At 40.1% G+C, this 26,863-nt stretch overlaps 1 protein-coding gene across 1 annotated transcript in view; it reads right to left on the reverse strand.

Annotated features, from left to right (window-relative positions):
• The window catches only part of LOC137298288 (cephalotocin receptor 2-like), a 42,765-nt gene extending 17,326 nt beyond the window's left edge, over nt 1-25,439 (reverse strand). Inside the window, exons 1-2 of the mRNA XM_067830482.1 lie at nt 25,424-25,439; nt 1,837-2,875 (exon numbers count right to left, since the gene is read on the reverse strand). Of these exons, the coding sequence (XP_067686583.1) occupies nt 1,837-2,860 (1,024 nt within the window). The 5' untranslated portion in view covers nt 2,861-2,875; nt 25,424-25,439. The remainder of the gene's footprint in view (nt 1-1,836; nt 2,876-25,423) is intronic.
• Nucleotides 25,440-26,863: the final 1,424 nt, after the last annotated feature.

A 26,863-nucleotide genomic window follows, 5' to 3' on the forward strand; every position in this document is an offset into this window, starting at 1 on the left:
AAAGTAGGGGCTTTTGGAATCATTGGGAATAAAACTTACTTAACTCCCTATTTTTTGTAAAAAAACGTAGGTTAATAAACGGAATGCACACATTTTGAATAATTCAAAAAGAGACTAGGAAAATTAATGCACCCCTGTCAGCGTAAGTACATAAGTTCACTTCCAAGTAAGTGTAATGATGATTTAAACACTTAATGGTTCCTTTGGAATGATCCAAAAGACATAAACATATCGAACAGCGTTGATTATAAAATGTGACTGCAGAGTGAGAATGACAAAGAAAGGACATTTGTGCTTTTCCTGAAATCGTCAGTTCTAAATTTGGCACATGTACAGTCTGGTTAATTCTTCTTTTCCTTTTGATTATGCTCAGTTCCCCCAACAGTGTAACAATAGATCTTAGCCCAAGATGATTGAAGATCCCAATAAGCATCTCAAATATGGGATATGTATTTTTGTAACCTGGTCTTTTTCCTAATTATCTGTTTGTGGTACATGTATGTAACCAACGTTAATGAAACTAAGTATAGATATTCCTGTTTGTGAAATTATGTATCGGCAGCTTGTCTGGCTTTAATCACATTGATATAGATTCAGACTCATAAGACCAAAAAAGTGGAACACAAATCCATTACCATCTACCAGACATGGAAATCAGAGAAGAATTTGAATCTGACTGGACATCACCTTCCTGTCTTGACCAATATCTGGGCATTGACCAATAACTGTAGCTGCAATTACGGAAAGCGGACCTCATTCACACTGATTTATGTCAAAAGTTGGCATTAAGTCTTACTTACATGTCCATGAACATATTGTTTTTCCCCACCCCATGTGTACGGTCGGGGTATTTGGCGCGACGATAGGCTACAAACAGTTACTGTGTTATAGCATTGTGTGCGTGGCATTCACCTACACTACCTACAGGGCAGTACAGGGCAGGCCTTGTCCTTGGATGGAACAATTGATTCCATTACTGATTTTCACTGACTCGTTCATATAAACTCCACAGCCGGTGGTATCTGTTTCTGTTGATATTCATTGATTATTATCTGGCGCTGACGTTTAATATTTCATTCACAATACATTTCGTTACTAAGCTCCGTTGACAGTTCAATTCTCAATACTGAAAACGGGTGGTAGTTTAGTGAGGTTAACGCCCTTTCAAGTCTAATATAGGCATGCGACATTCGACCTCTCGACATGAGTTTTGTTGCGCCAATATTTTTTATACTAAGATCGTAAGGGATCAGATGAAATGCATCGCTCGTTTCCATTACTCGCCTTCCTTTTTGGTAGGGTGATACGTATTGTAGTTGGAGTAGGCGAGTTTAATTTTACGCCGCCGTTGGCAATATCACAGCTGGGGACACCACAAAAGTTCTTCACACATTGTAGCCATGTGGGGAATCGAACATGGGTCTTCGATGTGACCTGTTAACGATTTAACCAGTAGGCTACCCCAGAGCCCCCGTAGAAGATGGAGAACTCAATGTACAAAATTGTGGTAGTGTACATTGTCCAAAACGTAAATAATCTCACTTTATCTCTATAAGTAATGCTGAGCGTTTAAACGCGTTGGGTGGCGTGGAACGTGTCTCGTGTTCTCATTATTCTACACATTCTGAGGTAGAAAGTACTATGAAGAATATATAGAAGATTTTACGAGTGTGAACCAGCGGGTACATTATCTACCCCTAATGAAGTAACATGAAGGACCTCGACAACGTAGGTCCAGGATTACCAGTATAGATCGTCTGCTATTCTATCTGAAATCTTCTGGCTTTAGATACGCCAATGATTAACGTTTTCATATGAAGGACTACGTGTACTCACTTGACATGGGAGCCGCCTCATCGTATAACCACCAAAGTTGGGAGATGAAGAATGGAGACCAGCAGACAAGGTAGGCAAGGATCACAACAAATGTTAACTTCACTGTCTTTAGCTTGGCTCTGGAGAAACCTCTACTGGAATGTGACCTTGGATGCATTGCGCCATCCCTGTGTCCAAATGTCCTTCCCGGATTTGGACTGGATGAAGTGTACATCAGGTGACCAACAGTACCATTCGTTACTTCCCTTTTCACCAGGGGTTCACGTGTAACTCTATATTTGGACCAGATTGTGTAGCATATTGACCCATATGCAAAAACAAGAATTACAAAGGGAATGACATACACAAGGAATGTGAATGTTGTAATGTACAGCTGAAGGATCCAAGGTGGATCCCAGTGGACCCAACAATCAAAGTCTCCGGTACCAGCGACACGTTCCTGGTACTTGAACAGCAGAGTTTGGGGTATGCTAAAAACACCGGCAATGAAATATGCACCTGCTATCATGAGATTGACAGTTTTGGTTGTCCAGTTGTGGTTTGACAAGGGGTGACAAATAGCCCTATATCGGTCAATCGCTGTCATCACCAGCACGTACGTTGACAGATACATCACAAACACTTGCATGAACTTCACAAAGCGACACAAAACATCTCCTCCCTGGAATTTCTGTGTCACATCCCATACCAGTTGTGGTAAAATATTAAAGAATGCTACCAACAGATCCGCTATGCTCAGATGCATTATGAACATGTGCATTCTGCTGTTGATTTTACGCCTTCTGGCCAAGGCGATCAACACACAAGTATTTCCAAACACAGCCAGTGCCAGAATGACGGCCTGTACCGTGACTTCCGCTTCTGCCAAACTTTGGTTTATCTGTTGACTTGCGTTCGGTGTGCCAGTGGTCGAGTTATCGTTCCTGACATCAGTATTGTTGAAACCGACGCCAGTCGGATGTGACGTTGTTTGAGGCGACAAAATGAGGCGAATTTCCGCTATGGCGGAATCACTGTTAGCCATATTGGATATTGAACTCTGAAATGTAAAACAGGGCTATAAATAACATGTAAAAATGGTTGTTTGTCTACTTATTAATGATACCAAATGTGAAATACAGTAAAAAATATGCGCTTGTACAGACACACAATACAAAACACATCTTGATGTACGTGCTACATGACTTTCTACACCAAATGTGCTAAACGACAAAGAATCAGTATGTGAGAATCGTTAATGACAAACTTTCATAATATTGGTGTATCTGTTGACAAACTTTCATAATATTGATGTATCTGTTGACAAACTTTCACAATATTGATGTATCCGTTGACAAACTTTCATAATATTGATGTATCCGTTGACAAACTTTCATAATATTGGTAGGGTTGAAATAGTACACTTAGTAAAATGCTGGGATCCTTGCTTCATCTTTGCAGACGCTGCTGTAACTGAATGTCCCCAATAAGTCGGCACTATATTGCATTAAAAAAACATATTCTCTCCGCTGCCTGAAAATACATGTGGAGCTAGTCAATAACATGTCTCTTCTAAACATGGCTTTTATCTTGAGGAAAGGATTGTAGATCACAATTTTATGCACCACAATTATATGATATGAAATATGAACAGAAATGTATCAAATATTCATTATAGCGATTGTAAGTGACAGATTATTGTCCGCGGTGCGATGTTATAAATATACAAAACGCCAGTGCTTTTAACTGTCTGTCAGCATGTTAGCAAGGCATTTTCACCTGAAGCTACAATCTCTGCATGATGGGGGTAATGCATATTTTCAGTCTAATATTTCCTCCAATGATGCTGTCAAATATACATAGACATCCCTTGATGTCATCAGTTGTGTCGGAATATTGGATTTCCGTTAGAGCCTATTGAGGCAATCCCGAAACTCCATATCGGCTCATTAAAGAGGCTATGTTTCACCTGTACGTAAACGATCAAAGGCCAGTACATACTTAGACATGGGATCATTATTTAACCATCTCCTGAATCTATATAAATAGCTCTCCAGTGGACTCAGCGGAGATAAATGGTGCGATGATTTAGAGAAACTATTATGGCCTTTTTGCAAACTGCTTCACATCCCCTCGTTTTACGTCCCCATTATCACTGGAAGATCGAAGGCAGAAACATCTTTGTATTGTATGTGGAAACCTGCATATGTCGCCATATGTCTGGAAAACGGCTATGGTAATATCGAACCTATTTAAAGTTGTGGATAAGGAATGTTTCATGTTTCCAGTATTGGGCATGTTTCATACAGCTTGGGGCGCAGGGAAATAAATCCAATGTAACCTGTCCATTTTGATATGAAACGTGATATTTCATTCAGCTCCAATGTCATTGCTAACAAGAAGAACACGTCAACATGTGACAAATTGATGATGACGTAAGCTTTTCCTCTGTAAGATCACTACACACAAACAGTAAGCATGTGTGATGACAAGTTTACCCATCTGAGTCCGATTGCCTCTGTGGTCTAATGAAAGTGTGTGGATTCATCCCCGTGTGCGCCATAGACAAAGGCGTGATTATAGCATGTCCGTCGTTAAATACGCACAATAACCTTCAACCCTTCAATTTACCTGAGCGACGGGGATATTACCATAATCTGGTTGGGAGTTGAGATGGTTGCCTCCAGAATGTTTAACTCTTTGTAATTAATTAGGTAATCGTAATGTCCAACTTCTTGTACGTCAAGAGTCATTTGTGGAATATTCCCACTGACAATGAAAGTGCTGCTAACAAACAGACATACAGCAATTACAACCCGATCATGTGGAATACCATCTATGCAAACAGCTGTCGAAAGTGTTACAGCATACACATACCCTCTTGCGAATAGCTGGCATCGTTAGTATTTGATTGTGATTTGTATACACAAGCTCATGATAAAGTTGAAATCGTACAATGGACTCAACACTTTCAACACACATTTCGCGTATCTTCCCGCATGAGCGCCTCAAAGGGCATAGTACTCAACATGACAGCCTAGTCTCATCGTACAAGACAGTCCACTTTACCTCGATTCAATTCTGTAACAATTTTTTTTATTTCAAGAGTAAAGAATTGTGTAAAGGACAGAAAAAATAGTAAGCATAGAAATACTCTTAACACAAACCTGAACTTTTTTGTCAGTATGGCGTGTGAGGATACTCTTAAACTTTTTGCTTAAGCTTTGCACCTGATATGTTCTTCACTCGGCGAGGGTAACCTGCCCATAACACAAACATAATGACTCTTAGAGTAATGTTTCGATTCAGAATATGTTAAGACACATTTTGTTTCAGTAAAGAACTGTTATCTATTCACACCCATCTCGAAATCTGGAATGCTACGCTTTATTGTCTTGGGCTCACTGTACCTTGTCAGCAGCATTAAGTGAGTACGTTCCTGCTTCAACGGGAGAACAGAAAACACAACACGCGGTAAGATGTTGCTCAAGGTATGTCTACATTCTTTAGTTTCCCGACCCAGTTTTATACGCTGTCCTGAAAACGAACGATTAGCTCGCCACGAGGCCTCGGAAAGATATGTGATGAGGCACCTGAATAATATGCCATTTAATCGCGTAAGTGATTACCTGCCCTGTAATCACTTAAAATAATCACCAGATCCTTACACTGTTTTAGATTTGATTACGGGTTTTAAATTTCATATGTGCGATAATCTAGTTATTTTGCTGTCCTTCGTTAACAGGTTTCTAGAATTTACCATTAAGCACTATGTTTGTGTTCGATAAATTTTAACTCACATTTTTCCTTCAAAACATATACAGCGAAAGCCTGGCGACCCTTCGTTCCCGAATCACAAGTTATCGTTAACTCCCAGGACTCCCTATGCCCGATCGTTTGTTCCTTGTTGCCTAGATTGCTTTGAAACACAAGCAGCAACATTAATTTCGACCGACTGGGAATTTCAGCATTAAATATAGACAAACATGTACGTGTCAGGTGGTTCTGCGCGTCGCCCAAGACGCTGCTAGATCCACAGGAATGCAAAGGTCACGTTGCAAACGTCCTTGGCATCAGCCCTGGAGCAGCAGCAGCTGCTGCAACAGAACATGGAGTTATAACTTTGGATCTGTACACTCACCGTCATTCGGATGGTTCACATCGTTTTACCAAAAACTGGAAAACATGGTTCTCCTGCAGCAAGTAATCATCATTATAGCAGACAAAATTTCGCACCACACTGAGATACTGTCTGAACGTCAGGTAGTCGTGCACAAGTTATTCCAAAATAGGGTGATTATGTTTTTTATCAGTATATTCCTACAGTTGGGAAAAAAACGATCCCTGTCACCAAGCTGACAGCTGGACCAATCCAGGACGATATGTACGTGAAATAGTGTGTAGGTGCACCTTAGCGGACGATGACGCACGACTTCGTCTTGGCAGGGTCAGTGATCCTACTTAGAGCAGGAGATGGTTGTTATTATGGAATGGTCAGCAGACCTCATCCCCAAAGAGCACAACTCCAGACCCCCGCATCATGACGTCTTGGCCTTACGACATCTCTCGGTCACAAGTGAAACAGTCTGCCCTTAACCACCGTCCAAGCACTTACTCAAATCACAAGGCTACGTTACCAGGCTGCCCTTAACCACCGTCCAAGCACTTACTCAAATCACAAGGCTACGTTACCAGGCTGCCACATGGACCACACATTTCCTTTTTCGCAATGGATTTGTTTTTGAGATCATTAGATATTTCAGTTTTAATCCGAAAATCCCATTTTAATGATCTGCTCGTGAAGAAGTGATCCTTAGCAGACTTTGAGTAGCATATTTAATACATAATACATTCTTGTTGTAAGTTAAAACTATTTTAAGGAGAATGTAAATCCAATTCCGTTTCCCTGACAGAGATGATTCAGAATGTATTTCTTGCTAGTTTTTCATCTTCAGAACTCGTCGAGTACAAACCTTTAATTAGATGTTTCTCCTTCAGCGTGACTGGTCAGCTATATCCAACTTCATTTATTTGTAAGCCTAATGTCAGCTAAACAGACAGGAATATCAGAGAACACTCGAGCTTAAGGTTTTATGGAGAGTGATTGACACGGAAGTCTCCAATAACAGTGGTAATAACTAAGGGGCTGGCAAAAGTGGTGAGCATGTGTTGTCCTACCCGCAGTATCTCTCGTGAGGACATGTCAGTGGAGCAATCATTAAAGCGTTCCCTCTCCAATCGTTTGCGGATGATGGCAGTTTGGAAGGTATGCAAAGGATTTAATTGGCAGAGTAACATCAGATGGTTAGGAATAGAAAGTGCAATATAAACATGTAGTGTTTTCAGGCACACCGTTTAATTTTACGACTCTAAAGCTCAAAAACTTTTTAAAAGAACATATCATTATCTTTAAGCAGGTGTCGGTGCAAAGTATGTGTCTTCATTACAGATTACAGCAGTTTGGGCTTTGACCCATTAAACATGCTTTAAAAAGGAGATCATATAAACAAAGAATTGGAACAGACAGAAGTGTTCCTATGGAAGAATGTTTATGTCAGTAAATGCCAACCTTACGTACACCCTACAGCTTGCACGTATCGTAATACCAGACACATTCGTAAGGTATTATTTCTGATATGACAATATCCAGAAAAGCATTATTTCTGTCAGTCACCTATCTTTGTGTTTTTATGATTTACTTTATTGTATCCATTGTCTGTCTGTGGGTGATTGGTTGGTTTGTTACTGAACACGGCACTCAGCCCATATTTCAGAATCTGGGTTTGGGAACAGACAACAAACCAGAAATGTTGACAATCCACTCAATTCAGGGTGTCCCTGAGCAACGATAACAGTGCAGTATCGATTGATCCGGAACCATGACAGGATCGTTCTGGGTCAGAAGGTGTGTGCAAGAAGCTCATCTCCATGCTCTAAGGCCACGTTGTTTAGCGCCCTTCGCAGCGTGCCAGTGATGATGGCACCGGGGTAATTATCGCTGGTCATGTGTTTCCCGTTTCACTTTGTTCTTCATTGATTGGGCATAGCCTTTTTTGGTGACATCTATGAACATCTAGCCGCGCGTCATCCTGAGACCTCGTGACAGATCTGGTGGTAGCTCAGTTATGGCGTAGGGGGGAATTACTATGAGGGGATAAAGTCTGTTCCTCCCTGTGCATCCAAATCTTACTTGACAGTACTATCGGAACTACATAATTTGTTGAACACGGAGATTCTTCTGGGTTACATCTACTTTTTATTCTTGAACACAACCTTACAGGGCTTGTTCTGGCTCCATCATCAGGTAAAACTGAACAGTAACTGTTAACTCAGGTCAATGGATATAGCTAACAGAGCTAACTGAATACATGCTATTTTGAATATATAAAATACTGGAGTAAGTTTTGGATCAACTTATACATGTACAGATACTTACTGTACAGTTATACTGATATCCGCACGAGAGTAAGGTGGCTGGAAGTTGTTGGGTTCCGTTTGTTGTGTATATCATTGATCTCACTGTTGTCATGAAGTGTTTACAGGTTCTTCCTGTGCGCTTGGATTCTAACTTTGCAGTTGGGTCCTAGGGCAGTAGTCTGTAGGTGGCGATATCCCTTAACCAGTGTTAATCAGGGTCAGGAATTCAGGTGTATTCATAATGACGGCTGCTTTTCCTTTGTCAGCTTTGGTGACAGTGATGCCAGCATCATAAAGTAACTCTGCTATGGCTGTCTTTCCATCTTTGGTTAAGTTGGGTTAAATCGTTGGTTGTTGCTGTAGCAAGGACGAGATTAGCAAGTAGTCGACATTTCCGTTTGGTTGTTGTAGACCACTTTCTATAGTTGCAATGTAATTATCTGAGTTGGTCGAAGCTGTTGTTGGGATATATACTCAGTCAGAAATGATTAGAAACACAGAGTGAAACAGTCCACGAAAACAGAAAGAAATGAGGATAAGAATCACTGGACCGTTTTTGATTACAACAACCGTGACGTCATTACGAAATGGAAAGCCAGTGTGCTACAAAGTGAGAGGGGTGGGTCAGTGAAATTCACACACACTAACACGAAATGTCAGCATCAAGTGTGTCGTCCCTCAGCTTGCTGTAAGACCACATAACGTTTTCTTATGCTTCTGATGAGGTGCCAAACCTGATGAAGGGTGATGTTTCCCCATTCCAGTTGAAGGGCAAGGTCGTTGACAGTCTGGATGTTACGGTGGTTTTTCACGTTTCCCCGAGTATGTCCCAGACATGTTCGATTGGGGTAAGGTCTGGTGACCTGGCTGGCCATGCTAAGACGTCAATATTGTGGCGGGCGGGACTCAAACTTTCAATAAACCTTGCCAGTTTTGTCTTCAGTAAGAGTCAAACACTTCTTTTCAATGAATACATAGCTTTTTATTCATGGGTATAAATGTAATTCAGCACAATGCTCTTTTTCACTGAGTAGAACCCTCTCAAGCTTAAGGTTTATGTGCAGGGACCGGTGTTAGGGCAATAAAAAAGTGACCTTTGGCGTCAGTAGTAGTCACTGTTATGTAGATATAATGATGGCTTAATTATTGGTAGTCTGAATAACCCCATGGTTACTAAGATAATAGTTTGTGTCTGTGTTCTAAAAGTGCAGTCTATTTATAGCATCAGCTATTATAATTATGTACGGACAAGGGAAACTTTCGGGCTGCCCTTAGTTTGAGACTGATCTGTAGACTGCCAAAGTCAAAATTACCCAAACTGGATCGCATCGTATTTATAGGTGCGAGAAAATGGTCACATGTCAGTTCTAGGCCAATCAAATCACGAGATATTACGTCCCGTTACGTCCTTATTCTTTTGAGGGATCTACTTTCACAACATGAAACCACTGAAATAAAGGGGAAGAGATATTATCTCAGAAGGTAAGAAAATGACTATTTTTACGTCTAATTACTTCATTAAATGCCCTCCAATATCATAAGCTCAACAACTGCGTCTCTCTACGTCCTCCTACGTCCTTGCTGCCTGCTCAGGGGGACGCAATATTTAACAACGAGCGACGTCGACTGGGAACTACGATGGACAATTCAAAGAGGAAGATTACAGATGTCAGGAGGCAATTGGAGCTTATCTGACACACAAGATGTTTAACAATATGACTCAGTCGCTCATACAATTTGACGGTGTCACTGGAAATCATATATATAGAAAAACATGTTCATAAATGATAATGCTGAACATCGCGTAGGAATACAACAGTGGGAATCACATAGTTCCCTTTGTCAGGATTAACATCGGCTCTGCAACATGACCTGACATATCATCAAATACAATTCTGGGTACTTCTTTTCATATTGCAAAACATTAACCTGAGTCAAAAGTAGCGGTAACCCCATTGCGACATAGACTGTCTGTCACAAAGTTAAAATGGCTGGCGTCACCGAAACACGTAGCTCGGCCCAGATCACAGATTCACCAAAAGAATGGTTAATTAACAAGTGTCACAGAGATTATGTCACAGTTTGTCGAAGGACATGGTAAGATTAATCCATATCTGATAGTCCTATTTCGTAACTGGGCGGTTAGAACGAGGAAATATTGAATAAATGCGGTCAATTCAAAAGCTCTTGAAAATGTATACAAGATCGTTCTGACAGGTAACGTTGGTGACATTGACCCTGACAAAGTACAACTGTGTTCTAAACCAATAGCGTAATGTGATGGCGATAGGTGCCAACAATACTAGTATAAACTAATTTATTTACATGATAATTATGGTAATAATTTCTGCACTGCCATTAACTATAAAAACTACAAATGGGAAATACATAAAAACATATCTCGTAATGCCTAATCATTTACAAGCTTTTGTAACTAATTTTGCAATTTAACTGGAGGAATAACTTCTCTGTCTTCGCGATGACCATCACAATATTGTTGTGATTTTCAGCTAGCTGTATGTGGACGTGCATTGTCCTGTTGGAAAAGGTTCCGTGACGTTACTTAAGGAAGAGTATGACCATTGGTGTTATCACGAGAACGCAATATCGCTGAGTTGTAAGGGTGCTGTATATCACTATAAGATCAGTTTTACCGTCCCAGTGATCCCTCTCCAATCCACTTCCACCCACTTGACGGTCACGCTCCATAACGCTGTCAGGTTGAGTACGCTTTCCTTCGTTTCCTACACTATGACTTCTGTCATCTCTACAACGCAGACAAAAACGCGATTCTTCACTGAAAAGGACTTCCTTCCAATGGGCGTGGCGCATGTAGAATATGTACAGCGACAGTGAGCTGGTTATGACTCATAGAATTGAATAAAAACGTGCGTTTTGAGATGACTATAAAGGCGTCCAGAGTTGGTGCGAGCTTGACGTGGCGTTAACTGTATAGCCTGGAGGGGACAACGGGTACGGTGCCTAGCACAACGGAGGCGATTATGGACGAGCTGCGGTTGCACCCGTGTTTCTGTAGTCCGCTGAAGACTTTGAGCAGGATCTGGCACACTGGCAAAATTTTTTTCGACGTGATGACGTGACAAGATGACAATCTTCACGTGGCGTCGTTTTCCGAGGTCTGTCACTGTGTTGGGGGCCTTTCACTGTTTCAGTTTGCTCATCCCGGCTCTCAGTATTCCAGTGGCCTCATGTCTGGCATTTTCGGGCATTCCCTGCGAGGCCTGATTGTGTCACAACCTTGTTTCCGTTAAATCACACGCAGTGTAGTCCACCGGATGCACGTGCGTTTTCTACAGGCCAATATGGTATGTTTGTGTTGTGTGATATGCCAGTTCGCATCAGACATTACTGACTTCATATTAACCTTTGTGGAATTTACAGTTGTCATATTTGAGTGTTGTTAAACGTTTACTGCGCATGTCCTTTAGACAATAAGGATTTCTGAGGTAGTTTCGCTGCTTTTTCTTGGTAATTATCAAATTTAGATCTGGCACTAGCCTTTGATTTAACATCTTATTTCTGTTGTTTCAAACTGGTAAATTTCAATATCTGGCGCTTCTTGATTTTGCAAGACAGGGAGGTTTTGTTACTTCACGTACAACTTGGTATTCAGTGTTCAACTGAAGGTTAGCTGTTATTTTCTGCAAAGTCATGTTCAAGAAATGCCTTCTTCCTTCACATTTGCTGAATCTGCTGTTTGAGAGTCCGGGAACTGGCTTGATGAATATGGAATGATATGAATAGGGAGTAACCACTCTATATCCAACCCAAATGACTGTAGTGATATCTACATTGGTGAGACGGGCAGACCAGTGGCTATACGTGTGAAAGAACGCAAACCTTCAAACTGGCGGAAACGCAAGTTGATTGAAGCCATCTCGTCATCAAACGTACAAAACCAGCAATGCACAGGGATCAGAGTGTGTACCTCCCAAATGCGTCCTACACAAACAATAGACAATATCCTACCCTCATCACTATTAACACGTATAAACCATAATTCACACACTGCTGTTACATTCTATACATTTATAAATAATTATCTGTACAATTATAAATCTATCTATCAACAATTTTGTGTCATAAGTATTTACACTTTTCAAAGTTAATCCAATGTATTTGCAGTAATCAATATTTTATATATTCATAATAACATGTATTCAGTTAGCCCTGTTAGCCGTATCCATTGACGTCCACTTGTATTGCGTTGTCACAGCATTGTGAGTTCACGGGAGTTCATGTTCAGTTCCACCTGATGATGGGGCCAGAACAAGCCCTGAAAGGTTGTACTCAAGAATGAAAAGATGATGTAATCCAGAAAAAATGTCTGTATTCATGAAATAGCATCTTCTAAAATGCCAATCAAGCATATATAACTTGTTGTCAAGGCGTTAGGACCCATGTCGTGTGTTTCACGAGGAGAAGGTCCGTGCTCACCGAGAATCCATTCCCAATGTTCACCTCCAGCAACAAAACTAATATTTGCGGTAGCCAGTAGTGATCCGGGGCCTCCTTTCACAAAGCACTAATTAAGGTGATCGTAAGTCACTAAGGTAGCCTTAGTGCAAAGTTAAAGAATGGGAGTTAAGGTTAACCTAAGTAAAGGTTGCTTCGAGTAAGGAGACCCAGACTTTGCACCCTATGAAAATGTACATGTGTGGGACATGACGAGATCTGCGTCAACGTCATAGGCTTCCGACAACGTTGGTTGAACTTGAGCTCGTCAAGTGCGTAATTGTTTGATAAATTCATATTACCCGCGTTCTTCATTACATCTACCGTCAGCTGTAATGTGTTTCCGAGTCGCTGATTAATATACAAGTAATGCCAGCTCTAACATCTCCTTCAGTATGCTTGCTTCTTTCAAGGTGAGCATTGTTTCACAAAATACAGCTTCACATCCACGAAACTATGTGTTCATTTCGTTGACAAATTTCCGCGAAATGGAACAATTCAAAATCCGAAATGGAACTACCGGAAAAGGACGGATGGGATCTTCAGGTTAGTTAACACTGTTGCCAGTTGTTACAAGAAAGGTGACTGTGTCACTTCAAGGGTTATATTTCATCCCTCATGCAATGAGATACTACTGGTGGCGTTGTCCCACGTGAAGAAATCAATCACGATTTTCACTCCCTGTTGTAATCCGATGTTCACGATGCGACACGTACATGAAACCTCTCTTTTGCAAGGTATTAATAGAAATTGATGAGCAATTATTTTTATAAAGAATGTGCAATGTTAGCGCAAATTACATTTTGTCAACCGAAACGGTTTCTGAATATTTTTTTCCTTAAAGTAAATGTTGTCGCTACCGAGCTGTCATATCCATTTCCCGAGGTGTTTCTGACACATTCAGAGACTCGAGTTGGCTGTCCCATAATTTTTAAATTTGGTTGAAAATACGAGAAGTGAATCCTCGGTTTGATTACATAGTAAAGAGTTCAGTCAGTTCATGTTATACACGGTATGGGGTCGGGGTTGGGTAGGGTCAGGTGGGTTGGGTTGGGCTGGAATCTAAAGATTGGAATGTCTTCCGCGGTGTAAACGGCAGGCCACACGCCTTTCTTTAAAAATACAATACAAGCAAGGCAAACATAATGGGTGTAAATGCTTTCACTCACGTAGGAGCACCTTCACCAAACAGTTATACAGTCACTAAGATAGACAATAAGTTTGTGTTCATCGCATACGAATTAGCAACCATCGGATATATCATCGGATATATAACCATCAGCCCGATATATCTGTAACATTAGGGACCTGCACGGAAAGGGTCGAATGGATGAGAAACATTTTGCCGAGGTTACCTGAAGCTATGGCGTCTCATCACGTTGGTCCACGAACACTGCGAGTAATTCCGATGCAAGTTGACCACTATTGTTATCTACAAGATATCGAGTGCTGATGAATTAGCTAGCATCCCTTCAGACGCTTAATTGACGAGTACGCATGAATGATTGGATATTAAATTTTTGGTTGGGTGATTTCGTCACAGAAAATTCTGTAAGGATAAAACTGAGAATGATTGTGAGGAACGAGGAAGATACATGCATGGTTAATGCGTTACGGGAATGGGGAAGTTCCATGACAATTTCCGACAGCCACATTTACGTCACCAAACAGCTTCATCATATTATCGCAATGAAGATTAAATGCAAGTGAAACTGGATATACAATAAACTAAACGAGTATACCCTGACCAAGTGCACATTTTCACTCTTCAGAGCTTGGGTCCCTAAACCTTCAAATGCATTAGAATAGGATAAAACCGTGTTAGGCTCTTAGTTTGCTTCACTGAAGCTTGAATTGACATGCGATTGTCTTTTTTATGTTTAAATAAAGTAAACGACGCCTGTCTTTCGGGACCTATGTCTAGACAAGCCAGAGATTGATAATGTGAACATGATATGAGTACAGAATTATAATATGTGAACCGTCAAGGCATATGCATTTGACCCTTGGTTCTGTTGGTCCGTTATTTTGTTGTTGCTACAGGCAGTTGCACATAACATATCATATGCTATGTCCTTCCATGACGAAGTCCCAAGTAGATTATCAGTTTTTCCCCATAATTAGATATCCTTGTGGCAATATACTGTCTAGGCCAACACTGAAAGGTCGTGTCTAGCTGTATAGCAAATGTACCCTACATCAATTGCTTAACTTCATTATTGCAACATAGAAACAGTACCACACTGAGCATATTTACCCTGTCCATCTGATTAACCTGAAACTACACTGACGTTCGAAAACCCGCTGCATTTCATACTAGTCAGCAACTGAAAAGAATATCTGATCATCTGGTGTTAACCTACACTTATTCCTGCCACTGACAGTCTACATTCCTGGATGTGTCAGTCAATGTCCCTTTCATGCGGTGTTTGCAGGCCAGTATGTGTGCGTAGGATTCCTCGGGTCTGTGCAGACAAGTTAGTACACGTGTTGTTAAAGGTGGAAACATCGAAAGAAGGGTTTCCAGAAACTGGTCAGTAAGACCAGCGACTACAGATCTGAGTATGTTGACATTGTGTCGACGTCCACATCGAAAAGGTCTGAGGTTGACAGAAGTACCAGGCAACAGTGTATACCGTGTTTCAGTCCAGATACCTGAACAGCACTCGTGACCGTTGTAAACGTGATGCCTAAGAATACTGGGTATCTGCATTACCTGTCAACAACTTATGTGCTTCAAGTGCTTTAGGTCATTTGTATCACATCTTTATATAGACACTTAAACATAGTGCAGATGGCATAATCTCAAAAATTATTACATGAAATGTCTTGAAGTCTTTTGCCGTGGTTGCCGCGATCATCACATGCCATTGACGCGTATGATGCGGGTTTCAGACTTAATGAAAATAGAACTTAGTAAATTTCAAATGTTCATTAATTGACATGGGGCTTGAAGATAATGACTTAACACCCTAATGATCTATCGCCTGACATTACAGAAAACGTTTAGATCGTTTGTAAAACAGATTGTCATATGTGTACTCGTATATTTACAATATACAATCATAGAACGATGCCTGTGCACCACTATCATTGAAAACCATGTATACACGCAAACAAATAACGGTTTGCAATAAACAGTATGTTGATGTTTAGTTTATAAAGCTGGAGTCGCAATGACAATACACGGATACAACATCACTTCAGACTAAAACTGTCTTCGAGTCAAATGTAACGTAAAATGTCAGATATGTCCACATTTAGCCCAGAGATGCGTCATTGTTGACACAAGATGGTTGAAGAAGGTTTGGCGGATGTTGTTCCAGAAATGTACCAAAGTCTGTCACATCTTAACGAACGTCTCTGTTTCGTTTGGAAGACAGCGATCACGATCATCAAACTGCAGGCCGAGAGATTGGAGGTATGTTCTCAGACTGTTGTGAGGGACGCCTGTGACAACACTTACATCGTAAGGGTGTGGGCTGTCCCATCTATGAAGTGATATGTCTGAAGGAAGGGGGAACTTGAAGGAGAGTAACGTCGCGATGGTACTGTATGCAGAGGGGTTCTGTGTTGTGTAATGCGGGACACTCCGCACCTTCACGAGCCAATGAACACTGTTGAACGATTAGTTCAGCGATACATTCCATCACATTTCGATCCACACGCTGACGCCCACCTCTTCCGTCCAGAAGAAACATGGACAGTGCCCATGACTAGCTTCCAGCCGTGTTACAGGAACCTCCGAGCGAGCACGGCGTACAATTCCGATGTTATAATCCCGCAACGGATTCTTCGCAGTTGTTGCAGTAATCGTAGTTAAGTCGGGGGTGCTGTCGACTGTCAAAGTTCCAGTCTGTACCCAACTTCACTGATGAACAAGACTGATTGTCTTGCGACGTGCTATTCATCGTGGACGTCCACAGCAGCGGGCCCCTGGTGCTGACTGTGTTACCAATGTCTTATGGTTTCATGCAGTTCCATTGCACACAGCCAGCAGCGTTCCACAGCTAAAACACTTCAGCGGTAATAGTAGTCATTTTTGTTTTGCGTTCTCTCATGTTCATCCAGCTAAAGGACAGCCAGGAGAGAAACATTCAGCCAAAGGCTCGATGGAAGAGACAAGCATTGAGAACAGTCCTTAAGGTGGAATAGGTTGAGGAGTGCAAGATCTTATAATAACAGAAGTGTCTGTACATGTGATTATCATGCATGGTGGTGAAGCATCTAGACAAATGTCCTCACATGCCAGTTAATAAAACAGGAAATTGCATGTCGAAACTGTAGGCCTGACCTTTGTACAGACCACCAGTGACAATCTACAGCAATCTATTCATTACATCCATGTCTTGTTCAAACATCGTTATATAAACACGATTCAATGACAGATCAAATGAACTACCTAATCAATGACAACTAACACGTGTAGTCACCACAGGTTCGGTGTCCTATCTATCGTTGAAGAACTAACATACTTAATTCTTGAAGAACTAACTTACATAACGTACGGACTCACAACAATCTATATTTTATGTTTAGGGAAATTATTCTTTATTCCTACCGACGACATCCTCCCTATAACACGCATGTGTGTAATCTCAGACATTCAGTTAACGGTCTTAAGAATGTCAAGGAAATGTTAAAGAAATCCTCAGAAATTCAAATGTCTCCTAAAGCTATGTCGCCCATTGAAGTCATTTTGTCAATTTGTAACGTCACCGGATTTCCCGCCAGCATTCCGATAAGCTGTACGCAGAATGGATGTTTGATTATTGAAGAATAAACTAAATATTTTCATTAGCAGTAACACAAGTTTGCACTGTCGTAATTCAATCATTTCGCCATATGTGTCATGAACTCTTTTTACCCCAAGCACGTGTGCACAACCAGTTTTACAAGTTCTTCCAGTCCCAACCAGTGTAACAGTAGAAAGCAATAGGTTTTTGTCACATCTGCCCTTGGTTAGAATGTTGTTGTCCTATGGCCAATATCACCACCGACATTGCAGAGGGAATTGGCTCATTAAAAGATAACTCATGATATGGTCCTAGGCATGATTGATTCACATAACTATCCCCACGACGTGTAGGTTCGCACGGCATTGTGATGGGTCTGTACACTGGTACTGGTCTTGAAGAGATTGGGCTGAAGTACCACTATGCGATTGTTTTACTAAAACTGATTGCAGCAATGTGGACTAGAACTCTTCGTGAAGGCACTAAATGAACATTGATAACACCTTGTTTGGTCCGGATCCGCTACCGATAAAAGTCACGGCCTTGTTTGGCCCGGATCCACCACCGTTAAGGACCATGACAAGTGGCCTTGTTTGGCCTATAAGTTTATCAATTATATCAGTCACAATGTGATCCACTAACACACAGCCTTACAATTCAATCCGGTAGTGTGAAATGCAAGATTGCCAGCGTTCATGATAATGCTGTTATATTTCCAGAGGCCATATTACTGGAAATGTTACGGTGAAAATAGCAGGAACTCTACAGCCCGCAAAGTCTTCTCACTGCAGTCGCTATCCTTAAGAAAAATTTAACGTGGTCCCGAGGGTTGACTAAAACCAACTAACGCTGTGATTGCGTGCCATACCTCACGGACACAGAAAATATGGAAATTTATATTGCTTCTGTTTGTTATGAAGTAATTCTGGGTCATATCCGATTTGTGCAAATATAAATAGTTGCATTTCAGCACTACCTTTTTAGGAAATATGATTAATGGATGCATTTCGTCCCAAGCTACAGAAATCTGTGTGCGTCCGTGTGTGTGTGTGTGTGTGAGCGCGCCCGCGAGTGTGTGTGTGTGTGTGTGTGTGTGTGTGTGTGTGTGTGTGTGTGTGTGTGTGTGTGTGTGTGTGTGTGTGTGTGTGTGAGTGGGGGGGTTAATTACATTATCATTTTTTCATGATTAGCAGCAATACATTTTTATAGGTCGGTGTGAGCTATGTACATTCTACGAAATTAGAAATTGAAACCTGTAGTTGATGTCCCCGGTTCGATGCGTATAATAGCAGATATCGCCGTTATCCGAAGCTGACATGATCACGTTGGAGATGGTGGGTGTATAACGTCCTCTCTCCAGTGATCACGTGTGCCTATAATATGATATTACTTCCGAATCATTTGATGCTCTGAAGCAGAAGTATACAAGTCCTACAGAAATGTGTGGACACCGCTACGATTGTATCTGCACATACGCTTAAAATTCCCAGAATCAATTGAATGCTTCACAATGTAATATCATACATGTACATACCCGCATATGTGTAAAGACCACAAAAATGAAAAGATTGTGGTGGAAAGACACCAAATGCACGACTGATGGGGAGGGTTTCATTCCTGCAGAATTTAGGAACAGGTCTTCCGGTGAATGTCACACCAAACCTCGATTTTAAAGTCGCAAGCCCCGCTTCAAATTATTACAAAACATTTACGTATACACTAAATATGAATTTACGAGGGTGTCTCAACGAAAGAATGTATGCGTTTTGCTTTACGCCACATCAGCAACAGTTCTTTGATAAAAACCAAACACGTGCATATGAAGGAGAAGTATCACTGAATACCACGTTACAAATCACAGGTAAATGTGGAAAACGTCTTTACTTCAAATTAAATCTAACTGCTATAATATGTCTTTCCAGCATGCAAGAATTGGAATACCGTGCACGTGAGTAAACGTGTCGTTTACTGTTGAGGCAGTATCCAGGTGATCTGAAAGTATTCGCGTTCCGCATACATTGACATCACGTCAAATGTCTTACCGACAACCATTACTGTCATCCCTTTCTCTGACACTTAAGGCTGAACAGATCGGTGGAACAGTGCTTGGTATCTTCTAATATGGGATGTGTTGGCTATTGCTCTAACGCCCTGACAGATCTTCGAGTTGAATATTATATCTGTATCCACGGCAGCTCCCGGATACGCGGTTAAAGGAAGGTCTGTGGGACAATATTGTATTTTAAAAGTGCAATATCCCCACATGCCAGCATTAACAATATGAAACATAACAACAGATGCTGCCTGGTGATCCTCCATGTTGATTCTGTTAATGTCTGACCTGGTTGAATTACATTGTGATTATTATTGTATATCCATATTAGGTGGTTTAAGGAAATATCATCCCATTGTGTACACAAAAGACCACAAGCCTAACTCACCTCAGTTTATTTCTACATTGTTTGATTTAAAAATGTTTACGTATGCCATTAAGTGAATCGTCGATTTTGGGTGTTGGGCTGTGATTCATTTATGTACGTGTGAATGCTGTAAGCAGTCAAGTACAAATTGCGTTCATTCCGCGTGTCGTGTACCCGCTTACCTTGGCAATACTCCGTTATGTAAGTCTTGCACGACAGCAATGTAAACATACACGACACTTAAAGCATCATTTCCACCACAAGAAGAGATAAGTTTTCTCTTCTAAACCTGTCCTTCTGTATCCCGAATATGATCATTTATGACAGATCTATATTCTCTCTTGATATCGTATAGAATTGGTCTTCAGCAACCTACGAGGCGACAAACGGGATCGGGTGGTCACTTTATCGTATCCCAGTTACACAGATCGATGATCATGATGTTGGTAACTGGGTTGTCTGGTCCGAACTCAACTATTTACATAGCTTGCAATTCGAATGTTGTTGAGTGTTCGTTAAACAACCAACCAACCTTTGTTTTCGTTTGTTTTTTCTTTCTGGTCAATGGAGAGGAGGGTTACTATCGAGGACTCCACTGCAGAGAATCCTAACACTCATCTCTCTTCCCCACCTCTTTTCCACGGATGACATCGAGCACCTTAGGAAGGAGAAGCTAATTCAAAAGAACAGGTTCTCCTTGCCGAGGCCGTTTCTAATATCATCGGTATGACATTTGGACTCGACAAATGCAAAACTTTTCAAATGAAACGGGACAAGGTAATGATAGATTGGTGAAGTTCCCAGGTTGTGGGGTTGTTGAGCATCTCAAGCCTACACCTATCCCTTGACACAAATACTTTTGCTGTGCCAGTCCTTTTCCGTTCGTTCCTTTAGTAGCGGACAAATCAAGACATCTCGAGTCTGACAACAGATCCTACTTGTTCGTTCCTCTCTCAAATCGTTTACAATAACAGGTTGAAATAACAGGTTGAAATAACAGGTTATCCTTCTCGAGTCCGTTTCTAATTCTATCGGTATGACATTTGGATTCTGCGAATGCAAAACTCTCCATTTTAAATGGGGCAAGGTAATGATAGGTCGATCAAGTTCCAAGGCTGAGAGGTTGTTGAGCATTTCATGCCTACACCTATCCCTTCACACAGATACCTGTGCTGTGGAATGGCTGGAATATTGATGAGAGCGGTGTTAAACAACAATCAATCAATGCATTGAAATATTAATAACTTTAATGATGTGTAATGCTACACTATCCTATATAAACATTATAAGCATAATTTAATCACCAATCTCTGAATTATTGTGCATGACTTGTTCATTTTATAATAAACACAAATGATATTGTATATTATTACTGTGGCCGTGACTTTATTGGTATATACAAAGCGCCTGTGGCCTTAATCTGTTGCTGTACAAAACTTCATCACATACATAAGAATTTTCTGCTAGTACCAGAGTCGATTGCACGCAGTTGTAACTATGTCATGAGTATATATTTCAGCAGTATCACAGATGTACGATGCTGTTTGTAAACATATCGTGTCTGGACCAAACAACCTAGTGAATGCGTTACAACATCGCATTTGCTTATGAATCACTATGAAATAGCCATGATTCCAGGTGTTTGCGAAAAGGTGAGCGTATTCTGCCTCACCGGTGGTTCCCGCCATAAATATCCTAAATCAAGTCAGTTGTCCACCTGATATACTTCGGGAACATATGGTACACGTCAAAACAGGGAAATGCAACAATTTTATGACAAATACAGCAAATTTGGACATTTCCTCCATACGCCTACAATAAAAGTTCTTGAAATCTTTGCTGATGCCTTGAATGCTGTAACCTTGATCAAACAACTTGTAAACAAGAGTTCGATCGATTGTGCCTCGAAAGTTGTGAAATGTAAACGTGAACGGTTGGAGATGTGGCAGTATTGCTTGACATGAACACTGTCCCTAGGATACACAATGTGTAGATACGATTTTAGTTTAGCAAGAGTAAAGGTACCATCGCCATACCCTATAGAATTATGAGAGACTGTAGGTGATAATCTTAAGGACAAATTTAGAGTAAGTGAGTCAGTCTGTCAGTCAGTCAGTGAGTTAACATTTAACGTCACATCGGCAACATTGCCGCCATATCGTGACGATGACAGCTTATATCAATATTCAAATCAATACATGTGCAACGTAAAAACCTGTCATCAAAGGCCAGTGAAACGATTAGAATATAACGGCTTTTAATCTAAAACTAACACGCTATCACAAAAATATATCACGAGACAGCAGTATAATCTAAGAACGGGCTATATATCACAAGGAACTGAAGGTAGATCGCCAGACTAAGGACCATGGGAACTTACAATACCTTTGCTAACCACATGGAGCCTAGCTGAATTTACATCATCCCTTCAGCAGCATTTGTAGTCAAAGTTAGCCATATATAAAATCACAAAATTTCTCCGCTTAAAGTAAGTTCGAAATTTACTGTGAGGGTTTTGGGACTTACGTACCCTCACAGGATGACTTCTCAGGAGAATAGATTTTATAATACTTTAACAGCCACTAACAATCTGAGTTATTAATTTAAACTTCCAATCATAAAATATTAATCTATTTACAAATCAATTAACAAATCATCTTTTCACAAACTAAAAAAAGTTGGTAAAAAGGATACTAAAATTCAGTGAACAAACAAACTATCTTCTTTGCGCTAAAGTTTATTGGAGGATTGCAAAAAGTTCAGAACTCAAGTTACATCGGAGAGCTCCGAAAATTGAATGAAGCACACCTTGACAGCTGACAGAAACATTCGTAACTGTAATTTTGAAGATTTGACCAGAACATCATAAGCGCGTAGAGTTAATTATGCCATTACATGACACAGGCAACAAGGGTCTTTAATTAACGTCGGATGGTATTAAACGAACAACATTCTCTATAGAATCATTTTTATCAAAACAGTATACGCAAAAGAAGAGATATAAACAAAAACGTGTTTACTCACAGAAACTATGTCGTGAAAAGATGAAAGTATCAGAAGACGGAGAGAAAGCAGAAGGCATAAATAATACCGGGATTGACTGATTCATGGTGGAGTCAAATGTAATAATTCATTGTAGTTCTTACCTGGTTGCTGACAGACCATTCCATTGGCAGCATGTTTATGCTTCAGCAATGACTTGATCACAGTGGGATTTTCATCAAGTGTGTTAGCACCATAATTGTACAGTGGCGTATCAAGATAACATCAAGATAGTAGGAAGTAAAGTTAATAAAATATAAAAAACAACAGCCCAAGTATGCACCTTTGCAGTACCCCTGACAATATCTTCGAAAATGTCATGGAAAGCCTATCTGAAATGCTTTACAGTTTCTGTCGTGCTACGTACGTGCCGTATCAATAATGATTGCTTAACTAAACAATGTTCAAGAAGTTTCAAGTTGAAGTTAACAACCCTATAGACATTAATTATAAATACGTTGCACATCGTTAAAGAAGTACCAAATCGCCGCATCGTTAAAGAAGTATCCTCGATTGAAACCAGAAATCCCCCAGACATGAGACATAAAAAAGTTGCAGAACGCTCAAAAGTGCCGAATCGCTAGATGATTAAAAGAAAACAACCTGCGACAATGACTAACACCACAATCGTACGATGTAACGTTCCACAGTATTCAAATAATACATCATTTCTTGATTGAAATGAACATCCCTGTCAACGCTCTGTTTAAATATCACAAACTCATGTTAATCCCAAAGATCATAATTGCATTTGCTCCCATACCAACACTGAAACTAACATTTCCAACCCCTTACCATTTTCAGGCCTAACGTTTTGATCAATTCTCTGTCAATACATTAGCACTTGGTAGACACATGATGAGATATAGACAACTGAAATCGACTAGAAATCATCAGTTAAAGCAGAAACTCGGAAACCATCTTTCCAACGAACAAGCTGTGCCACACCATCTGTCTCATTCATTAATGAAATTATAAAATCATAACGTCAATAAACTCACCAGTCACGGTCAGATTTACTGAACACTCTTCCTTCTTTGCTTGCAATGGTGCGTGGGTTTGATTGTGATCAATATGATCGATTAGAAGATTGATAGACTGATTAAATCTCATCCTGGATTTAACCCACACGCGCCCTGTTCTAACAAATGCTCACTTTGAGAAAACTAGTTCACATTAAAGATGATTAGACCGACAATTTCAGGACGTTCTCTTATAACAGAGGCAGCGTTTATCTATATTACCAGTAACTAAGCTAAGTTCAAAATGACGAAGCAGCATTGCACTTTCATAGTCAATATATTATATTTATTTAAGAAATTCGCATAAAGTAACCTTCGATCTTTCCACGGATAAGACTACTTTGGTTTCTCTTCCTGTACGTACACTTTCACAACATAAAACTATGTTTTCTATTCCATTAAAACGAGAACATCCATAGCGTGATATGGAAAACATCAGTGATAATTGATCGGATAATACTGAAATGTCTGTGTACGCATGGTACTGGTTCCATGAAACGCGGTAAAACAGTAGATTGAATGAAATGCCGTCATATTAAAATGTAATAGATATGACGTGATAGACGGTTTCAACAACCATAAACATGGTACATGGTCGACGGATGTGCTAATGCTTAAAGTCTACTCTGTTGAACAACATTCTTCAAAGGGAAGGGATTCAGTAGAAGGGATTCTGTCTTAAGGTTAAAGTACCTCATAGAGTCCCTCACGTTGAAATATAGTCAGAAAAAAAACAAAACATTCACTAAATCTCGTCACCATTTAAATCTATAATTTTCGAAGACGTTTATTACATTGTGTACAGACAAACCTGTCGATCTCAAAGCTAATTCAACTAGAATTCATTGCGTCGTTGTTTAATGTGTATTATCTTTTTGATAAAGAAAAATTCTTTAATGTAAATTAGCAAGAGAAATATATCCACGACTGTCAACCCAGGAGGAGTATTCATTTCAAACACATCCCCTTCAGTTTCTGCGCCTCTTCAACAGGTCTGGTGTTTCACGTCAGCAAGAAAACCATCATTTGGAAAAGTTGATAATATGCGAGAATAGCCTTATTTTATGTTACGAACATAAAATAATAATAATATATGACGCATAGTTTTAAATGGTAAAATATAATGGTTATTTGTAATGAATATTCAATAACAAGAAACATACAATTTCATATTGCTTCTGACGGGTCTATTTGAATGTGTATTCATCGAGACAAGCGATCTTACAATAGCAATAACATCTGACATATTTATACAGTTTGCCACATCTTACGCTTGGACTATAGACTGCAATCGGTTTAGAGACTTCTTCATTAAAATACGACATAGAGACATATAGGGAACCATGTACATCTAGTCAACAGTTTAAGCATTTAACTATTTAAGTGAACTGAATCCAAAATTCTGTGATGTCCCCACATACAATTTGTAAACCTGATTTTGAAATGTAAATTTGGTACTGTGCATATGATTGAAAATAGACCAAAACGTACTTACGTCGGGGATGAACTCAAAATGTGCGTTGTTTTCTAGGAAAGTTCTTCACATGTTTAATAATCACATCCATAGTGATGCGCTGCCAGGTCAATAACGCTGCTGCCTGCTCCTCCTCGTCGTCTCATCGTGATACTAGTACATCTGAAACCTCCGCACCGGCCCTCTCCCGCCTGCGCACTGGCTGAGAGTTGAGGATGAATGGTTCGATGAATGTCCGCCAACTACCACTGCCTCCATACATTAACAGTATATGCCCACTTCGTAAACATAGGGAATGGAACACTTTTACTTTTGTCAACAAGCTTTGTTATTGAGCAAGCCTGGCTTTAAGTGTCTTAATTAGCCTTGGCTGTGACAAACTGCAGGTGAATTTATGGATGCATTAACAGTGAGTGTGCTATTGATCGAGAGCTTGGAATGCTCTATGACATTAACCCCTGACATCACAAGTACCCACAATTAGTAGTAATGGTATCGTAATGCCAATACTTCCAGTCACATTTGTCATTTGTGTAGAACCTGTTTGTTAACGTAGTAAAGGCTAAGAATATTGGTATTATCAAACAAATGGAATGTCGGATAAGCCCAGGAAGAATACGACTTTGTTATTATTACCTTTGTTAGTTTTCCGGATTTTTTTTCGAATACATTTTCAAAGATTGTTGGAATTATCTATGGGTCTATGTTTGTTACATGTCTCTCGTAAAACATTAGTCCGATCGTCATTGTGCAGGGGGAAAATACGCCCCATATTCAAGTGTACATATAAACCGTTAAGGGAAACACCACCATACGTTCTACTTCTCAAGAAAAACAAGGACAACACCATAGTGCCATGGTACCGCCAGCATACAATAAGTACCGAATTATGTGTCATGAACGCAGAGCTTTGTTGCCAATCACATTACTCAGATCAACAAAGTTGCAATTGTACTTTACAGGATCAGAAAGTATCTGAAAGACGTCAAAGCGAAGGTGTTATACCGTAGTTAGTGTTAATCTAAACCTGAGTTGTCTGAGAATTGTTGTATAACTGTATTTAATACATTATTTCAGTTTAGCTATTCATGGCCACACAAGCAATCGCCCACGGCCTTCATGTGTGTCTACAGAAAACAAGAAGAGTAGACTTCATGTAAACGGTGTTCTTCTCTTAATTCAAATGCACGAACGAAACATAGTTGTCTTGATTGATTATGTAATTGAATCTGATACAGCATTTCAAGGATTCAGCCTTTGATGGCAGTAATTATATGTATTTCATTAGTTTGGAATAATAACTATATATGATGAACAGTTACAAAACGTGTCCAGTACGGTGGTATTGCAACTGCGTATTGTTTCGTTCTAATGTTACACGTAGACTTCCAAATAGAAACAATATGTTGGAGCATCAGTGTGACCTAACACATAGGATTTGTTTAATTAACACGTCTGTTA

Source organism: Haliotis asinina, chromosome 10 (genome assembly GCF_037392515.1).
Source record: "Haliotis asinina isolate JCU_RB_2024 chromosome 10, JCU_Hal_asi_v2, whole genome shotgun sequence".
In the NCBI taxonomy this organism is placed as follows: Eukaryota; Metazoa; Mollusca; class Gastropoda; order Lepetellida; family Haliotidae; genus Haliotis; species Haliotis asinina.